This window comes from Aulonocara sp. 'chitande type north' Nkhata Bay, linkage group LG10 (genome assembly GCF_057382095.1).
Source record: "Aulonocara sp. 'chitande type north' Nkhata Bay isolate Kocher_YH1m ecotype deep benthic linkage group LG10, A_spYH_male_GT1.1, whole genome shotgun sequence".
NCBI classification, from domain to species: Eukaryota; Metazoa; Chordata; class Actinopteri; order Cichliformes; family Cichlidae; genus Aulonocara; species Aulonocara sp. 'chitande type north' Nkhata Bay.
The window spans coordinates 21,873,151-21,891,054 of NC_141353.1; the positions used below are offsets into that span (position 1 = coordinate 21,873,151).

The window sequence follows — 17,904 nt, forward strand, 5'->3', positions numbered from 1 at the left end:
TCCTGCTAGCCCTCAATGTCTAAGTGTATTTAAAATTGAGAGGTGGGCAACGATGCCAGGGGTGGGGTGTACACCCTGATGGTACTTTGGACTCCGTGTATCGTGCCCACCCCCAAGATCCTATATGTATATGTAATGAGAGTGTGAATAATGTGAATGTCTAAGTTGTGGGATAAAATTGAGGCAGAGGCAGCCAGAAGGGGACAGAGAGGGGGGGGGGTAGCCTCCTCTGCATCCTGGTGACATACCCCTACTCCAAGGTCCTGCATGTGTGGGTGGTTGTGGTGGAGCGGGAAGAGGGAGGCAGCTGGAGATGGGGAGGGAAGGAAGGGAGGGGCAAGTGGCCAGCTCCCCCGCTGACCCCAGTAGGCACCCCCATACTCCGCGACCCGCCAGGGAAAGGGGGCCCAGGCCCATCCAGACCGGGGCCCAGTGCAGCAGCGCCTCCCGGCCCCACAGAGCCCGGGACAGTCCACTCAACCCCACCACAGAGAAAACTGCACCCACCCCACCATCCACTCATCTTCCAGACTACATAAGACAATAAACACCCAGGCTGAGATCTTCCTCCACCTCTCCTGTATCTCCCCCTCCTGCAGAGAGAGTTCCTGAAAGATGTGACAATCTCCCCCACCAGTTGAAGAGCCCCCCAGGTGGCTCGATGCACCGGCGGCACCCTGCTCCAGGGCTGGGCCCCCATGCACCCACCCGCCCACAACCCCGGCAACACACCAACCAGGACCCAAGCCCCCGAGGCCCGGCCCGGGCCCCAGCCCAGAGACGGAGCGCCCCCAGAACCTCACGCCCATCCCAGACCCACCCAGGGGCAGCCGTGATTTTGAAACGTAAACGCTGGACCTCCTCTCAGCGTCAGGCTCCATCTGCCCTTCCCGAACAGAGATAAGCAAGTTTCTCCGTGACTGCAGCTGCCAGTCAAAGCTGTCGTGATGACGTTTCACCCCAATTTAACAGCTTTGTGTTACTAATTAGAATCAAACTTATAAGAAAGGAGACCCAATGAACATAAATCAGCCTGATGAGAACTACTGATAATGATAGAAAGCATCTTTGGAAAAAAAAAAAGATCTGATTTTTTTTTTCTTCTAATTTTAGCCCGACCCCAGTCCCATCCGCTAACATAGATGAGGGTTTTTTTATGACCTATACTGCAGCCAAGACACTAGGCGGTGATAGAGACGTTTTGGCTTCATTTTTGGGGAGCATGTTTCCTACAGTATTGCTGCCCTCTGCTGTTGCAGTACCTCAAAGTCAGACGCAACGGCTCAGTCACCTGATGCATTGTCTCCAAAATGTACATATAAATGAGACTTTTCAAAGAAACTGATACAGCTTTTGTAATACATTCGACTGCTTTTGACCTTACGTACTACACCCATTATTATTTGCTTAACATTATTTGTGTGGCATTTCATTTTAATTTCAGCAGGTGGTATCACACCCACTTTTCAGTCGCTTACCTTTTCCAAAACAATGATCTTTATTTTGTTATTTTCCTTACACTTCATCAAAGTATTAGTAAGAACAGTCACAGCATTCAGAGTGGATGGTTCATTTTATTTGACATTCAGTTTTTGTAAAATAAACAAGGCAATGCCAGGCATAAAGTCCAAAAACCAACATGAAGCATTTTAACAGAAAAGAAATGGCACTGAGAGCCACATTAAACAGAGCAGGTCCTAAAGCTGTTTTTGGATAAACTCAATGGACAAAAACAATTCATCTTAAATAAGAATCTGCAGGGAGTGTCGGGGAGAGCAGCCCCACAAGTACAATTCATCTCTACGCATCTGTCAGTCAGAGGCAACAGTATCGAAGAGCAGATTTAAGAACGCATTCGGAAAATACAGTAAAACGTCTTTACAGAGCTCTCACTCCGTGGCAGCTATAGATTCCATTTCTGTATTTGCTCACACTCAAAAAATTATGATTTTTACAAAGAATCGTGAAAAGTGGAAACAGTGAAACATCTGGATATCAGATGCAAGGCTAACTTTGCGTCACGTCACATTTCATCTTACAGGTGATCTCAATGCAGGACGCAGTGGAAATGCGTCATGGCGAAAACCAAGTGTGTTTTAAACAGCTCAATTCATTATAACCGTTTCAAGTGCTGTATTTAAGTAAAAAAAAAAAATCAACGTTGAAGGAATGGTGTTGGTAATAAAATAAGTTGTGTACAGAAAAGTCCTTAGGTTCACCTTTCAGAAGAACATGTGCAAAATACATCAAACTCTACATTTCATCTCTTTAAAAAAATAAACACAAAAAGTCAAAACAGCGTTGGTCAGGTTTGATCCTACACTGATCGTGTATTCATTCTCAACCCTGCAGCCCACGCTTCCTAATGTCAAGAATATGGTCATTCATACTAATAAGACCTTTAATAATAGTGCTAGTAAGTAATACTGCTGAGCGCTAATTAATGCGTCTCCTGTCCGTCTGCACCATGCTGATCCCACTCCTAACAGTAGAGGGCACCAGAGTGATCACACCAGCTTAAAAGATGCATCATATAGACTGGAGAAGCAGCAACACTGGCTGGTCTCAAAGATCAGAGGGCTTGATTTCCCAGCAGCTTCTTATCCAAAAAATTCTCTTTGCTCTCAGGCACGTGAAGAAACAAAGAAAGGAAACTTTGGAGAAACCAAGCCCTCGTCTTACACATATATATATATATATATATATATCAACACTCCTCTGGTTTAATATAGATTCCGTACAGAGCAACATTTATGTACATTACACACAAACAGATTGGGCCGTTTCCTCATACACAGACATCAGAGGGTATTTGGTTGCCGACATCCACAGAACAGCTTTGGAGCATTGCTAGTAAAAAATGACATTAGTGCAAATATAACCCCAAAAGAAAAAAAAAGGTAGAAAAAAAACAAAAAACATTGGTAGCAAGGTTATAGCACATTGGGGACGAACAAATTCTGTGGTCAGAGCGGCAGCAAGGTCTACATATAAGCGTGCATCAGGACTTGCCATCCTCAAGTTTTCAGTCTTTCACACTCATTTCAAAGCATATTTCTTCCTCGCCATGCTTCATCTACTAAATGCAGTAGCCAAAAGAAAGTGTGTTTTTGTGAAAAAGAAAAAAAAAAAAAGAAGAAGCTATGGCTCAATTTGCTGGTATCAACAATTTATGGAGTAAACTGACTGACGAGCAGGAAAACCCTAATGTCTTGGAAAATACAGGGTCTCTAATGTAACTGGATGAAAGGAGCTGATTGGCTCCTGCCATCAGCGATCAACAATGTGAATGATTGGTTGATCTGTTAGTGAGCTAAGCTTGCAACGGTAAGCGCGAGTGAGAACCATAAAATAGAGCTAATGAGGGCAAAATCCGAGCTCCTTATCAACTCTGTGGACTAATTTATACCTCGTCTCTCCATCTTCCCCTTAGTCCATTTGCAGCGTGTGGTATCCAATAAAGCAGTAATGTAAAAATGACCTTAAAAATAAAGTTGCTTTAACAGTAATACAAAAGTTTGGCGATGAGGAATAGAACTGTTTTTTTTGCTGGGACCAGCCAAACAAGTCTGAATCAGATATTGAAGTAGTATAAAAGCAAAAGCTTGACACATGTAAGTTATTCAATGTGAACCAAAAGTTCACACTGCACCCCTCAGCTAGACCATACCATGTGTCCTCTGCTTAGCACCAGGCTTTAGGTCATGCGGCGACCTCAATAAACAACATTCAGTCTGCTAACGCTCAGTATTCACCAAATCACAACACTACTGACACCCAGCAGTGAAAAACAAAAAATGTGGAGAATTTCTAGACGTTATGAAATGTTAAGACTTTGTCACGGTATAAAATGCAACCATCAGTAATCGATAGTCTGATCAATTGTTCGATAAATCGTGGCACCCAAACACTATGAAATGTACAGCAGTGAAAGTTCAAGCTGTACAAACAAAGGCAGGAGCAACCATTGCCCTAAATGTCGGGCATCAAAAGGTAAGGGGTAAAAGCATGATTGTAGGGGGGGGGGGGGGGGGGAAGAAAAAGGCCGGGATGGAAATCTGATTTTCACATTTTCTGGACATGGTGTAAAACTCCCAATTCATTCTGAGATGAGATTACTGCATCCTGTTTTTTGTATTAAATTTGAATCCCTGTGAAAGAACATGTGGAAAACAACTGCACCTGTGATGAAATCACTGCTGGCATGGGTTACACCTATCATGGGAAACCTTTCATTGCTCCAAGTACTAACATTTTATAAAGCTGCAATCATTGTCTTCTCTTTTTTTTTTTTAAATACCGAGTGATGAATTTCTGTTTAGAGATTGTTTAAGATCTTTTGAAACATAATATGGATATGAAGGAGTTGGACATGATGGGAGAGCCAACAGCAAACAGTTGGACAAGTACAATAGGGGATTATTTAGATTGTGTGATTATATATGCATGCATGCATGTATGTATGTTGTGTGTGTTAAAATGGAGCTCAGGGGTTGAATGGAGGAGGGGGTGGAGGACGAGGAGGAGGTTCCACTGAATGGGGAGTTGGTGGGTTAGATTGTGATGATGGACCAGTAGAGTTTTCCTTGCTGTCCACAAGGGAGACTGATTTTAGCTGAGGGAGGGATTCGGGTTCAGCAGGGTTCGCCTCTGCTTGGGTCAGTACCTGTGACGTTGGTTGGTGAAAGGTGGAGACAGAATGGCAGTGAGATGCAGGAGCGTCAGGTGTGTCTGATGTGCAAGAGGTAGAGAAAGAAGATGCAGAAGGGTGATCTGCAGGGGACTGGTGCGGCACAGAATCAGTTGCAAGAGGAGAAGAAGAACAAGAGGAAGATGATAATGGAGGGTTGACGATGTGCAGGGGAGCAGACTGCATGCCAGTGGGGGAGGTGGAAGAGGAGGCTTCCCCAGCTGATGTGGTAGTTTCATTATCTCCCTCCTGCTCTACTGACGCTTCCTCTTTCCTATCCTCCGGTAGAGTGCTGTGGTCCTCCTCCTGCTTGTTGCCTGGGGCTTCTTCCTGTCCTGCAGGGTTCTGATTGGCTGCAGGTGTCTCTTGGGTAGCTCCGCCATTAGTTGGTGATTGGCTCTTGAGTTGTGAATGACAGAGAGGGCACGTTTCCTGGACATACAGCCATTTCTTCAGACAGCCAGCGTGGAAGAAATGACTGCACGGAGTGATCACAGCACTGGTCATGTCCTGGAACAAATCAAATTTCACATTAGCCTACCTTTTAAAGCCCCAGATTAACTCTCTCATGCATCCTCTTTAGATAAACATAAAAACAGTTCATACCTGGAAGCAGATAGCACAGATGTCGTTATACTGCTGCAGCTGTGTATTGCTAGCTGTGGGGAGGCTTTTTATCTTGTTTACAGCATCTCTCCTGAGCAGGAAGCTCTGCCAGCCCAGCTGGGCTCTGAGCCAGACGTTATAGTACGAGTGGACCAAGATGATGGTGCTTCCCATCACACTCCACTCGCCAAATACAGTCTCTGATACACCATAGCACACCACGCACACCGCAACCTGGCGAGGGAACAAATCACTGACAGTGAGGCAGAGACCGTGCTGATGCATTAGATGACAGTGTCTGTTTACAGTCAGAAGGCAGAACTTAGCAAAGAGTTGGTGTATGTGTGTGTGACATACCAGAAACTCCAGCAATCTGTAGGTCCCATTTACACAATATATGACTTCATCCATGTTCTCCACTGGAGCTTTACGAAACTCCTCCACCATGAAGAGAACATAGATCAAAAGAGTGCCAAGGACCTGGTGGTACAGTGTTTCAGAGTTATTATGGAATTAAACAAACAAGCAAATATAAATGTTTAATTAGTATTAGGCTCAACTGTTTGGGTAGAGCAAGTTTAAACTATTTGATTTAATGTTTTTGCACACTGCGATGCGGTTGTGTGTTACCTGGAGAGAGGTGAGGATTGAGGAGGAGATGATGATGAGAAGCCAGAAGTCCATGTGGAAGAACTGGCAGATCATATAAGCCATGTACGCTGGAAAGATCAGCAGGAAGAGACAGAGAGAAACTGCACGGAAGTGCTTCCACAAACTCCTACGGGACAGGCAGCAAAACAAGCATATGAGAAAGCAGCCAGGTTGATAGCAGGCTTTGTATACACACATTGAGTCAGATTACATTTATTGATGTCAAAAAGACTAACTGCCTGTTTAGGTAGGAATGAAGAAAGAAGGACTGTACACTGTAGTGTTACTTAATTTATGATGTTAGCATGAGTTGTACTGATGACCATAGATAATGAATACTGTGATAATTAACTAACTGCCCATAGTTATTAATAGTTGTTTATGATCAGTACAAAATAAAACAAACAGTGGGACACAGAGTTTTCTTAAAAATAAACACATAAAAAAAGTCTTTGGTATATTCTCTTACTTGTCTCTAGATGCTCCCAGGGCTAGGACTATAGGATCTGCTATCTCCAGCATGGACTGCAGGATGGAAGCAACAACAATAAAGAGGATGATAGAGAGGAGGAAGGCTCTGTGGATGACCTGCAGCTCAATGAGGCCAGTTTGGACCGCAAGGATTAGCAAGGTGATACCTTCAGTCATCCCCCTGCACAGAGAGGAAACAAATTAGAGTTAACACACCACACAATTATATGCCTTGGCTTTGCACTCAAGTTGGAGATCATATACACGTTTATCCAGACTTGACTTTTGGGTATACAATGTCAATTATTTTATCCTATTAGACAGTTGTGTGAAATGCAGACATCCTTAAAGAATAGTTCCAGATATATGTGTTTCCACACGAATGGGATAAACAGTCAGAAAACATATTGCCTTCAGTCATGATGGTTACTGGGACAGAGAGGCTAAAACAGACTAAACTAATTAAAAGAAACATACCAGAAGACATCAAGAAAATAAAAACCTTGCTGACCTGTGCATGGTGTTGTCATTCATAAAGGCTCTGTAGCCCTGCAGGTAGAACTTGCACAGTGTGAGAACGCCCAGCGCAATGAAAGAAACTGTGAAAACCAGACCCAGCAGAGAGTACGGTGTACTACAGCATTCTGCGATACTGGAGAAAGGAGGAGCAAATTACTTAGAGAACATGACAAAAAAACAACAACTTTCTAAACAATTTTAAATATTTAGATCGCGTCCTTAAAGTTCTGATGAGTATCTCAGTCGTCTGCTTTAACTTAATTCTGTCCACCAGTGCAAAACATGGGTTATTTAGCACTGTGACAAATGGATCCAACACATCTTTTAGAATTTCCTCTTGACACATTTCTGCAAAATTATCTCAAAATCTAAAAACTTGCTTTACTCAAACTCTGCAGACTGACTTGCTTTGCAATCTAATGTCTCTGTAATTTATATGATGCTATATAATTTATATACTTTTATATAATTAGATTTTCTAAATAAATTCCAGTACATCAAAACTAGATTTATGTTTTGTACACACTACCTGCCCCTTCAACGATACAAGGCAATAAATAGATAAACACACCTTCTAAAGGGTCAGTGATGTAAAATGTAAAGTGTCTTGCAGCCTGATTTATAGTCTTACCTTGTAAGAAAAAGGAAAAGCAGCCTCTCTCTGGAAGTAGGCTGGTCTCTTGTGCTGAAGTAGGAGTATATCTGCAGAGCAAACAGCACGAGCCAAAAACACATGAAGAGAACTGGAAGGACCAGCTGGTTCCACAGTGACATTCCCAAAGCAAGAAGCCCGTACACTTCTACCACCTGCAGGACAGAAAAAGACCGAAATAAAGAATACCTTTGATACCATCTACAGAAAAATATCTCAGAACTGAAATCCTGTCACAGAAACTGAAAAGCTTGCAACATCAGCCCACAATAAATACCTGAGCCAGCTCTCTGTAGGCAGTCTTGGCCAGGTTATATGGTACCAGCAAGTTAGACGCCAGGAAGTAAATGACCTCCAGGCCCGTGAAGATCATTGAGAACTTATTGATGAAGACAATGGTCTCGAGTGGGACCAGACACAGTCTAGCCACTAGAGGGAGGAGGTGAGCAGAGAACAGCCAAATCCTCTTGGTTTGCATCACACAGGAACAAAGTGTACAAACCACCAGCTGACCTGAAAGAAGACACACATACACACATATATAAAACAAAGAGTTGAATAAATGACTAAAGACACTATTATCACTCTGATTTTAAAATGTTTTTTGTGATGTGGTATTTATCATTTTCGTGTAACTGACAATTAAAAGAAAATTTATCAGAATATTTATAGCTCTCCTAGAGTGGTGAAAATGTGTCAAACACCAAAAAGGAACAAACATTTAAAAGAGAAGAGAAGCAGCTTTAATCTCACATTGCTCCTTACAGTAGCATATTTTTGTCACTGTACTCATCTTATTTTCGCTTTCTCAGGCTTTCACTACGCAGTAAAAGCAGCACTCTGCGGTCTATTTATAGCACAGGAGACTCCATCTATACTCTCTAGTAAGTTTAAACTAGGTCCTAAAAACACAGACTCTACAGCATTTTCTATTTAGAAAATGATACATTTTTACATAATTAAGCATAGCAGCAACAGACATAATGAAAAATTACAGGAGGTTGTTCTTTTTGCTTTCCCACCCAGAGGAAGACTGAAGCACATACGTATGTGAGCACTTCTTAATTCTGGAATTGGTACAAATTAGGTTCCTTCATAATCCCATTAATGTGGATGCTGTAGCATTGGGTATTTATATAATTAATGAAAGTGCTCACATGGACATGAGAGCAATGCTAAATATGTACATATGTGCAGCCAAGTATTCTATTTCCACTTTTTTTGTTAAAAAGACAAAAACAAGGTGTGCTTATTCCTGTTACACAAACATTTCTTAAGGAAAAGACTCAAGTGTCTGCTTTTCTTTTGCCAGTACCTGTATGCATCTTCTTAGCAACTTTGCACAGTCTACTATAGTCCATGAATGTTTACTGACCCAGGTTACACAAATTCAATGAATAATCTCAACTTACTGCCCCATGCAGGGTCCAAAAACACAATCCCAAAATGAAGACTGTTTTCTTTTGGATGAAATTCACACAGACCCATGGCAAAAGATGCATCCTACTCATCATATGCTCTGAATACTATGCCCATTCAGTTTAGCCATTTGGTTAGAGCATATGAATTCTGAGCTTTAGTCCTACTGGTTGTACTGCAGTGCTACGAGGTGCCAATTTATAAAATTAATGTTCCTATACTTTGTACAGCAGTATGTGCAGCCATTAAAAAGAAGGAAACAGTTCAAATTTAAATAAATAAATAAATAAATATCTTTCTGCTGCCCAAGTGGGTCTACGGGTCTGTATCTACTAGTGGTGCAACGGATCGCGGTTGATCCGTAATCCGAACTGATCCCACTCCACGGTTTGGCACGCACGTGATCCGAAGATTCGAAAAAGAAGAAAGAAAAAGTATGTGTATGGTGCGCGTGGTGGGTCTGTCAAGCGATAGTTATGGCCAGCGCTAGCGGTCCAAGTGGAGGAGCAGAGGAGTTTGCTGCCCAGTCCGACCGGGCTAAAGCTATTACAAAAGCTAGTGGGGTGTTTAGCTGCAGACGGGAGGCCGTATTCCGTTGTGCAAAACAAGGGGTTTAAACTATGATGAACGTGCTTGAGCCACGCTATGATATCCTGTTCGCATCCACTTAAGTGGCAAGATCATTCCAAGCATGTATGAGCAGGAAAAGATTTAAGTTATGGCTGAACTGTCCCAGGCATCTTCTGTTGCCCTAACTACTACAAATGGGTGGACCTCCAGGGCAACGGAAAGCTACGTGACCATAACAGCTCATTATATCACAGCAGAGTGCGATATAATGAGCGATATGTATTATTGTAGGGTCTACCTTACAATATAAAGCGCCTTGAGACGACTGTTGTTGTGATTTGGCTCTTTATAAATAAAATTGAATTGAATTGAGTGGTAGATACAAAGACTGTACTGCCCTGGAATGAGTCTTGAGTTGAATATTTTCAACAGGCAAAAAAATACTTCAATAAGTAAATGTTACATTTTTGTCTTTTTTGCTGATCTGAAAATTGCTCTGATCCATGACTTAAAACCGCGAGATTTTTGATCCGTTGCACCACTAGTATCTATGTGCAATACATTGGTACCTCATCATTCACATTCTTCAATAATATGAATGTTGAACAATTATACCTATGAGTATTATACCTATGAGTGCAGTGGTGAATCTGTTCATGGAGAGAGGTTCCAGGTAGACAGGGCCTTCATAACCCGAATCCAGTTCACTGCGAACATAATCCCTGACAGAGAAAAACGAAAACAATCAATACAGAGGAAATTCTCACAATGTCCAGTCCTTCACATGAATTAACAAGAGGAAAACTGTCATACATACATACACACATCAGTATTTAAAAGAGGAGTAGTGGCATCTTGTTAGCTATTCTGGTAGATTTAAGTTTCTGTGAATGTTTACCTTGACACTTGGTGACCAGCAAACAGCAGCAGGGCCGTAAGAACATACAGGTAAAGTTTAACCAGGTGCTGACGAGGCAGAGTCAGAAGCACCAAGCTCAAGATGTAACCTGTGAAGTAGCCATAAATATAAAAGAAATACAAGAAAGTCATGCATTCTGAAAGGCATCCGTCTTCCTGTTTGCAGACCAGAGTGCGTTTTAAAACACATAAATAAAGCGTATGACAGATGTTTATGACATAGTTGGGGGGGGGGGGGGGGGTATTTTTGACAAACTGCAGAAAGCCTTACCATACAATAGCCTACTACCTAAAACTGTGTCTAAAAGCACTTCAGTGCAAAGCCATATTTATTTTTACTGCCCTGTTCTCCCTTCTTTCTTTCCACCCACAGTGCTCATCAGCACATACCAAGCCTATTGGCTCATTAACCAACTGCAGCCAAGTTTGAGAGCTCACACAGCCAAAACACAAAGAAAACTCAACAATAGCTTTATTTCAGCTAGGTTAAATTACAAAAATAGAACGAGGCCTAGCTATTTCATTTATGTTACTTTCAGTGTTTCTGTGTCACTGTAAATGTATCTGGCTAACCACTTGTGCTGCAAAGACATTTTGTAATGCCTTCAAAACTGAATTCAGAACTTTGTGTTTGAGTACTGGTTTTCTGAGTTTCTAGTGTGTCTTAAAAGCAGATATGGTAAATGGCCTGTATTTGTATAGCGCTTTACTAGTCCCTAAGGACCCCAAAGTGCTTTACACATCCAGTCATCCACTCATTCACACACTGGTGATGGCAAGCTACATTGTAGCCACAGCCACCCTGGGGCGCACTGACAGAGGCGAGGCTGCCGGACACTGGCGCCACCGGGCCCTCTGACCACCACCAGCAGGCAACGGGTGAAGTGTCTTGCCCAAGGACACAACGACCGAGACTGTCCGAGCCGGGGCTCAAACTGGCAACCTTCCGATTACAAGGCAAACTCCCAACTCTTGAGCCACGATCGCCACACTGTCAAATAATCCCTCTCAATCACTACAGAGCTGAGCCTCGTGACTTACTGACTAATACCAAACGTGAGTCGACACTTCTGAATGGAAAAAGAAATCACGCCCTTTCAACCAACAGAGGTAAAACAGTAATGCATGGCATATAATACTGTTTCAGTGCAGGTCATGGTAACCTGACTACAGGGAAGTACACATGATGTTTTCAAATGAGGAACTCTTTAATGTGGTACAGACATTGCAAAGCATTTAAACAAAGTGTCTCAGTTACACCAAACATTTTCTTAAGTTTTAATACAGGAAAGGTGGCACTGACCTACGTAGTGCAGGTAGAGGGCCAGATACTTGTACTGAAAAAGGGGGTTATTGGAAAGGCTGGAGCGCTGGATCTTCTGGAAGAAGGAGCTGACATCCCAGCGGTAGAGGACATCCAACAGCATGATGCTGGGAACACGCAGACCCACATTGAGCACAGCCTCTACGCGGTCCTTCACTGCCATGGTTTCAGTTTAAGCTCTGATCCGAAGGCAGAACTGACCACTAAGACGTGATGTTAATAGTGGGTGGTCTGTAGCAAAAGAGAGAAAATGCAAATAAAAAAAGGAAGATGGAGTCTTAATATGAAGCAGTTATAGGAGGTGAGAGTAGGAAAACAGAAAGAGAGATGAAAGCCAAAACAAAGGCAACAAAATATAAATTCAGTTATTATAAAAGGTCAAAGGAAAAGCTGTGAGCTACAGAGGAAGAAAAGACAGAAGAAAAGACGAAAGACTTAAGAGGTCAATCACAAAACTGTCTCATTCATTTGTGGTCTAAACGTAAAGGTAAAACTCAACAATTGTTACATTATTACCACAAATTTTTATAATAAGTTAGTAACATGACCGTAAATCATTTTAAAGTCTCTAAAGGCTAGCATACTGACAGTGTTTTGTTTTTTTCCTGATGCAAACAGGACTTTCAATGAGACTATTGACTGAAGTACAATGGGTCCAGAGACAAAGAACTACTTAAAGGAAGTTTTTTGCTACTTTATAAACAAATACAACAGAAACTAGAAAGTCCATTTTGCTATCTTGGTATTTTGCTTTGGTAGAATCCCAAAACATCTTTGGTGGACATATTTTATTTTTTTCTAAATGAAGGAAACCCCTTTGCCACAACAGCATAACAGAATAACTAAGGTAACTAATTCACTAGTCAGAACAGAATATAAGAATTTGCACCATCCACAACACACAAACCTATGCCAAAAAGGGTTACCCACTACTTCCAGTAGTTATCACTTTACCCTGAAACCTACATATAGCCCCTCATTTTCTAAATCAAAGTACTGCAGAACCACACTGGTTAGTGTCATGTCTTACTTTTTACCTTGCTTGTTTACAACTTCCTGTCACAGAGATCAAGATGGTTGCTGCCATATGCCACATCTTTCGGTTAGTGGTTGTGGTGTCATAACAGCTCAGGAACAACAGTTAACTGTTGATTTATATCAATAAATTGCAGATTAGTTTAACCCACTACTTCTTTTGCCCATGCCTAAATATGTACTTATTTATTCAAGCACAGTACTAACATTAAGTGCCATACAGCTGGGAAACATTGACCATTTTCTTACCATCTTAACTAAAGCCAATCGAGTGATGCTGTGTACATAAGAACTCTTTTTTTTTTTTGTCACTGAATGATTGATTTATTTTGAACATGACTAAAATAACAACAAAATACACTTTAAACAATAATGAGACAAAGAAAGGGTTGGTACAAACAGACTTAAAGGTAAACTCATTTGATCCTACCTCAATATACAATATACATGTATAATTACATACAATTATAAGTCTACAAACAGATATCACGCATAAAAATCCTAATAATGATGAAGCTACCAGATAATTTTGACATGATTTTAAGAAGGCTGTTGCAATAATAACCAACAAGAAATTCTCAAAATGCTGCCAACAGTATTTTTATAGGTTCAGGCAGAAAGCACTACTGTCAGCCACAATTCACTTTGTTTACCGTCATCCACCCATACAGGAATGCCGGAAACTTGATCCTGGGAACAACAGCTAGTCTTGAATAGGTTATTATTACCAAGATTCCAAAGAAACATTGCACGGTTGACCCAGCTAAAAACAGCTTCACCCACAACTGTAATTTGCATAGTCAAATCTGTGGGTCAATAATCAACCTAGACATGTAAATTTGTCCAGTCCTTTCTATTTGCTACCACACAATCACCAACAGCACAGAATCCACCATGGGAAACTGAAAGTACAGCATGTGGTAACACATTCAGATGTTTTAATGCAGGTGCAACTCAAAAGGTCAAGTCTGACAAATGGCATAAGAGGCATACTTGCAAAATCTGCAGTTCACATTTAAAAAAAAGCCCACATACTGTTCTGTTGCGCTGACAGAATGGTTACACTTCTCTCTTTGCCAAAATAATTTCTTGGTTTACTTTAGAGCTGGGCGATATGAGATTTTTTCATATCACGATATGTTTTTTTCATTTCAGGCGATAACGATATCTATCACGATATAAGCCAAATAACTATATTTGTAAGATTTAAATGTGCCGTTGCTCACAAGTAAAATGTGAAATAATCAGCAGCTTGTTTTTATTTAAATATTTATTTCCCATAATAAGTTCAACAGGGTAGATGTACTTAAGGAACATGAGACTTTTTCAGATAAATAAAGGCAAATATTGCAAACTACACAAAAGGCAGCCGCTAAAGCGTTTAAGTTTCAAAATAGAACAAACGAAACAGACTAAATTGTCAATTCCACTTAGAAACAAAATATTAATTCTAAAAATAAATCTTAGTTTGTTTTACAGAAGAACAGACAAAACTGACTAACTTTTGTCAATATCAAATAAACTGAGAACTAAAAGGAAATTCTCAATCTCTCCTTGTTGTATAGCTTAGCTTTTCAAACAGTTTTAACAGTTACTTTAGTCTGACAAAAGCCGAATGACGAATTAGCGCTTCCAGTCAGAGACTGAGGCTACGTCCACACGTACACGGGTATTTTTGAAAACGGAGATTTTCCGTTTTCGTTTTAAAAAAATAATCCCGTCCACACATAAAGGCAGAAATGAAGGAAAAAGCTGCTATGAACATGCCAAAGCAGCAGGTGGCGCTAGATTCCTAACCGTGCAGAAATGTTGGCCAATCAGAAGTCTAGAAGCCTCGGTGGGAAAAAGTAAACAAAGCTGGGGCATAGAAGCAGAACAGAGTCGTATGTGTGGAGGGACAGTAACTGTGTGTATATGTAAGCATTTAAACACTGCAGAGAGTAGAATTAACAGTATTGTAGAAATTCATTTCACCGAAACAATAAGTGGCGCACAGTGTGACGCATGCTCCAGTTTATTGAATTTCCAGACTTGTTTTCGGCACAATTTACAGTGCACGCTACTCTGTTTTTTGTCAGACTTGAAATAGCCGAAATACCTTCACACTACGGAACTTCTTTGGCTCTTCCGTTCGACAATCTCTCCGGCATTGGAACCATCATCTGTTTTCTCTTCGGTCACGCTCGGTTGATTTTTCTAGTCGGCACACTCATTTCCTCCATTACGCGCTGGCTCCATTACCCGCTGGCTGCTTCCCAAACAAACACACGTGCGGCTTGGCACTTGTGCTGTATGTAACAAGTCACGCGATGTGACGCTGCGGCTGTGATTGGTTCGGCTCTGCGCTACTTAATTTGGATTGGCTGACCTTTTTTTTTTTTTTTTTTTTTTTTAAAAGAGGACAAGAGCGGCGAGGTCTATCGCGATAGCTTAATTTCTCTATCGAGTAAAAGTTATATCGCGATACATATCGTTATCGTTCTATCGCCCAGCTCTAGTTTACTTACACCTTTATTAACACTATCTGGGGGTGAGCAATGCGGTGGCGGATATAAACACATACAAAATACAATTTCTACAAGTCAAAACAGTTTACAAAACATGAAATATAGAAAGAAAGAATATGTTGACTTATTATATCAACACAGATCCTGATGGAAAATCTAATGGATGGGATTAAAGAAAGAAAAAAAAAAACATTTTAACTCGCATCTATGGTTCTATACATACACTAGCCAATATCAGTGTTATCCTGGCTTAAAATGGGCTTTTGGTGGACAACTAGTCATATAAGCATGATCAGTTAGCATACAGTCAGTTACCCTATCTCTGGATTTCCCTACTTATTTGATAAACAAAAATGTTTTATATGCTTGAGTAAATGGCACCTGCATTAACAGAACAGATTAAAATTAGTTTGACTACATTTTCTGATGATTTGGTGGGTGCTAAAGGTTGTTCAATGTAGGAAAATTCTTGAATATGTACAGGTTTTCAACCATTTCAACGACTGACCTCAAAGTTATGAAATGCTATTAAAAAATGGCATAAAACATCTCTTACACAAATGTTGAAGTTATTAAAACAAAAAGATTTGTTTAAAGATTGCATTTCAGTTTTGTTTCCTCCCACCTACTAAATCCCGTCACTGCCACTACTGCATGATGCAAAGCAAACACACCAAATGTAATCAATGCAACTCAATATATTATTTCTAACGTATTAACCTCAAAGTGATGAAACCTCTCACAGTGATCATGAATTACTCCAAGGCAATCTGAGCATGTTTGAAAAACTCGAGGCTCTCCAACAAATCAGCAATTGTTAACCAGGCTCTCACCCAAAAGCGCTGGAGCTTAAGGAAATTCAAAGCCTCACAAAAGTGAATTCCACAGAGCAACATGTTGCCCTCTTTTTTCCTGGCCTTTTCCAAACAACATATCTACTGCACTTGGAAAAAAAAAATTAGCTGCTTACAAACCCTTCGTTTAAGTGCCCTTTAATACCTGCGTGAAGTTTTAGAGGAACATTTCACTGTGAGTGCTAGTTTTTAAAAAAGAAACGTGACGAAGTTTCAATCCACTCCATTTAAACAAAGCTCTTACATTTCTTTTCCTTCTTGAGTTGCCAACAGCAGTGTTTCCATCTCTTATCCCAGCATCCCGTAGCAGGATCCCGTTAACTTACATAACTTTAAATTTACCACGACTATCACTGCCCAGACAGACATCACTTTGCAGAATCTGAACTTATATAACAAGGCCGTCTACCAATTAATTTTTATCCGTTGTAATCCTTTGACAGCTGTAGGGTATATTGTAGTATATTTGGTCTAATGGCTGCATACCATTTACTAGTTTAACTGAAGCACCGGCAATGAAAACGTTATGGATGAGTGAGTGCTGCAACGACTGTGCTACGCCATGAACTCTAGTAACCCCTCTGTCTCGACAGAAATAAATTCTCGCAATTACGCCGCAAATACGGCAATATTTTGCTTGCTATACTGGTCTGTATCGTCCATGAATACTTATAACAGACATGACAATGCATGCCTACGGTTTCCACGCAGTTTGGTGGATGTAAAAGTGATAGAAATAGCGAGCTATGACAGCGTACGTGCGCTATGTGATGAGCTGCATCAAGCTAACGCTTTCAGCTAGCATCACTGTCACCGAGCCGAGGAACTACTAACAACAACAACCTAGCTTATGTTTAACACAGCGGGAAATAAAACACTCCGAACGAATCAGCTTGCTTTTGACCTTACAAATTAAGGCGCCAGCCTTCGCACATGTTCACATAAAATGTTCTAGCTTATAACGCTTGAGGATTACCATAACCTGCTCCCCTAAGCAAGTAAGCCCAAATGTAGCAGACTGGGACACTCGGCTAGCAACCAGTTATGGCACGTAGACAAATTTCTCTTAAAAAAAATAAGAACTTACGTTTGAATGACGATGTTCGCACAATGTACAACTGTTTCTGGATGCCTTACGGGTCGGATATCGACCATTTTAACTCGCCACCGCCCGAGTTAACGGTCCTCCCGGAGTGAGCACTTCACGCTGAAACGACGCGGCCCATCCGCTCATCTTACCTAGCGGCCATTATCCAAGTTACCAAGCAAGATGTACCGAGCATGCGCAATGTTACTGTCCCGTACAGAAAGAACAGGTTATATATTTTTTTAACCTGACAAAGCTTTTTATTCACAACATATTGTCAAAGACTGTTATAAAGTGGAATTAGGATGTGTGATTTTTTTGTCACTCAATTAATGGTAAAAATAAATTTGGGAGGGGAATGAAACATTACAGAAATAAGTCATCATAGTATATTAACAAACGCCTAAAATATTTCATCATCATCATCATCGTTTATTTATATAGCACTTTAAAAACACACAAGGCTGACCAAAGTGCTGAACAATAGAAACATAATAGATACCATAGGAATAATAAATAAGATAAAATAATAAACATAGCGAAAACAATAAAATACGAGTAAATACAAGTCAGTCAACCACTGAGTCAAAAGCCAGTGAAT

At 40.8% G+C, this 17,904-nt stretch overlaps 1 protein-coding gene across 3 annotated transcripts; it reads right to left on the bottom strand.

The window, feature by feature from the left end:
- Positions 1–1,554: 1,554 nt before the first annotated feature.
- Positions 1,555–17,484, bottom strand: LOC147320871 (RING finger protein 145-like). 3 transcript variants are annotated; one of them, XM_086309085.1, is made up of 12 exons: positions 17,304–17,484; positions 11,800–12,051; positions 10,477–10,585; positions 10,209–10,300; positions 7,867–8,102; positions 7,569–7,744; positions 6,930–7,070; positions 6,417–6,599; positions 5,927–6,074; positions 5,654–5,776; positions 5,297–5,530; positions 1,555–5,200 (listed from the first exon to the last, which is right to left on the bottom strand). In XM_086309085.1, exons 2-12 carry the CDS (start codon positions 11,981–11,983, stop codon positions 4,487–4,489), a joined length of 2,340 nt encoding a protein of 779 aa, XP_086165211.1. In that variant the 5' UTR covers positions 11,984–12,051; positions 17,304–17,484; the 3' UTR covers positions 1,555–4,486. The 3 variants fall into 3 exon arrangements, with proteins under 3 accessions (XP_086165211.1, XP_086165210.1, XP_086165209.1); XM_086309084.1 differs by adding an exon at positions 12,858–12,965 and having other exon boundaries at positions 5,297–5,776; XM_086309083.1 differs by having other exon boundaries at positions 5,297–5,776.
- Between the last annotated feature and the right edge of the window lie 420 nt (positions 17,485–17,904).

Excerpts from the sequence above, each read along its gene's own strand:
- LOC147320871 (XM_086309083.1), bottom strand. The coding sequence starts at position 11,983 with ATGGCAGTGAAGGACCGCGTAGAGGCTGTGCTCAATGTGGGTCTGCGT. Across the intron at positions 10,301-10,476 it reads GCTGGTCACCAAGTGTCAAG|GGATTATGTTCGCAGTGAAC; the intron begins GTAAACATTCAC and ends TTTCTCTGTCAG. Across the intron at positions 7,071-7,568 it reads CTTTTCCTTTTTCTTACAAG|TATCGCAGAATGCTGTAGTA; the intron begins GTAAGACTATAA and ends TCCTTTCTCCAG.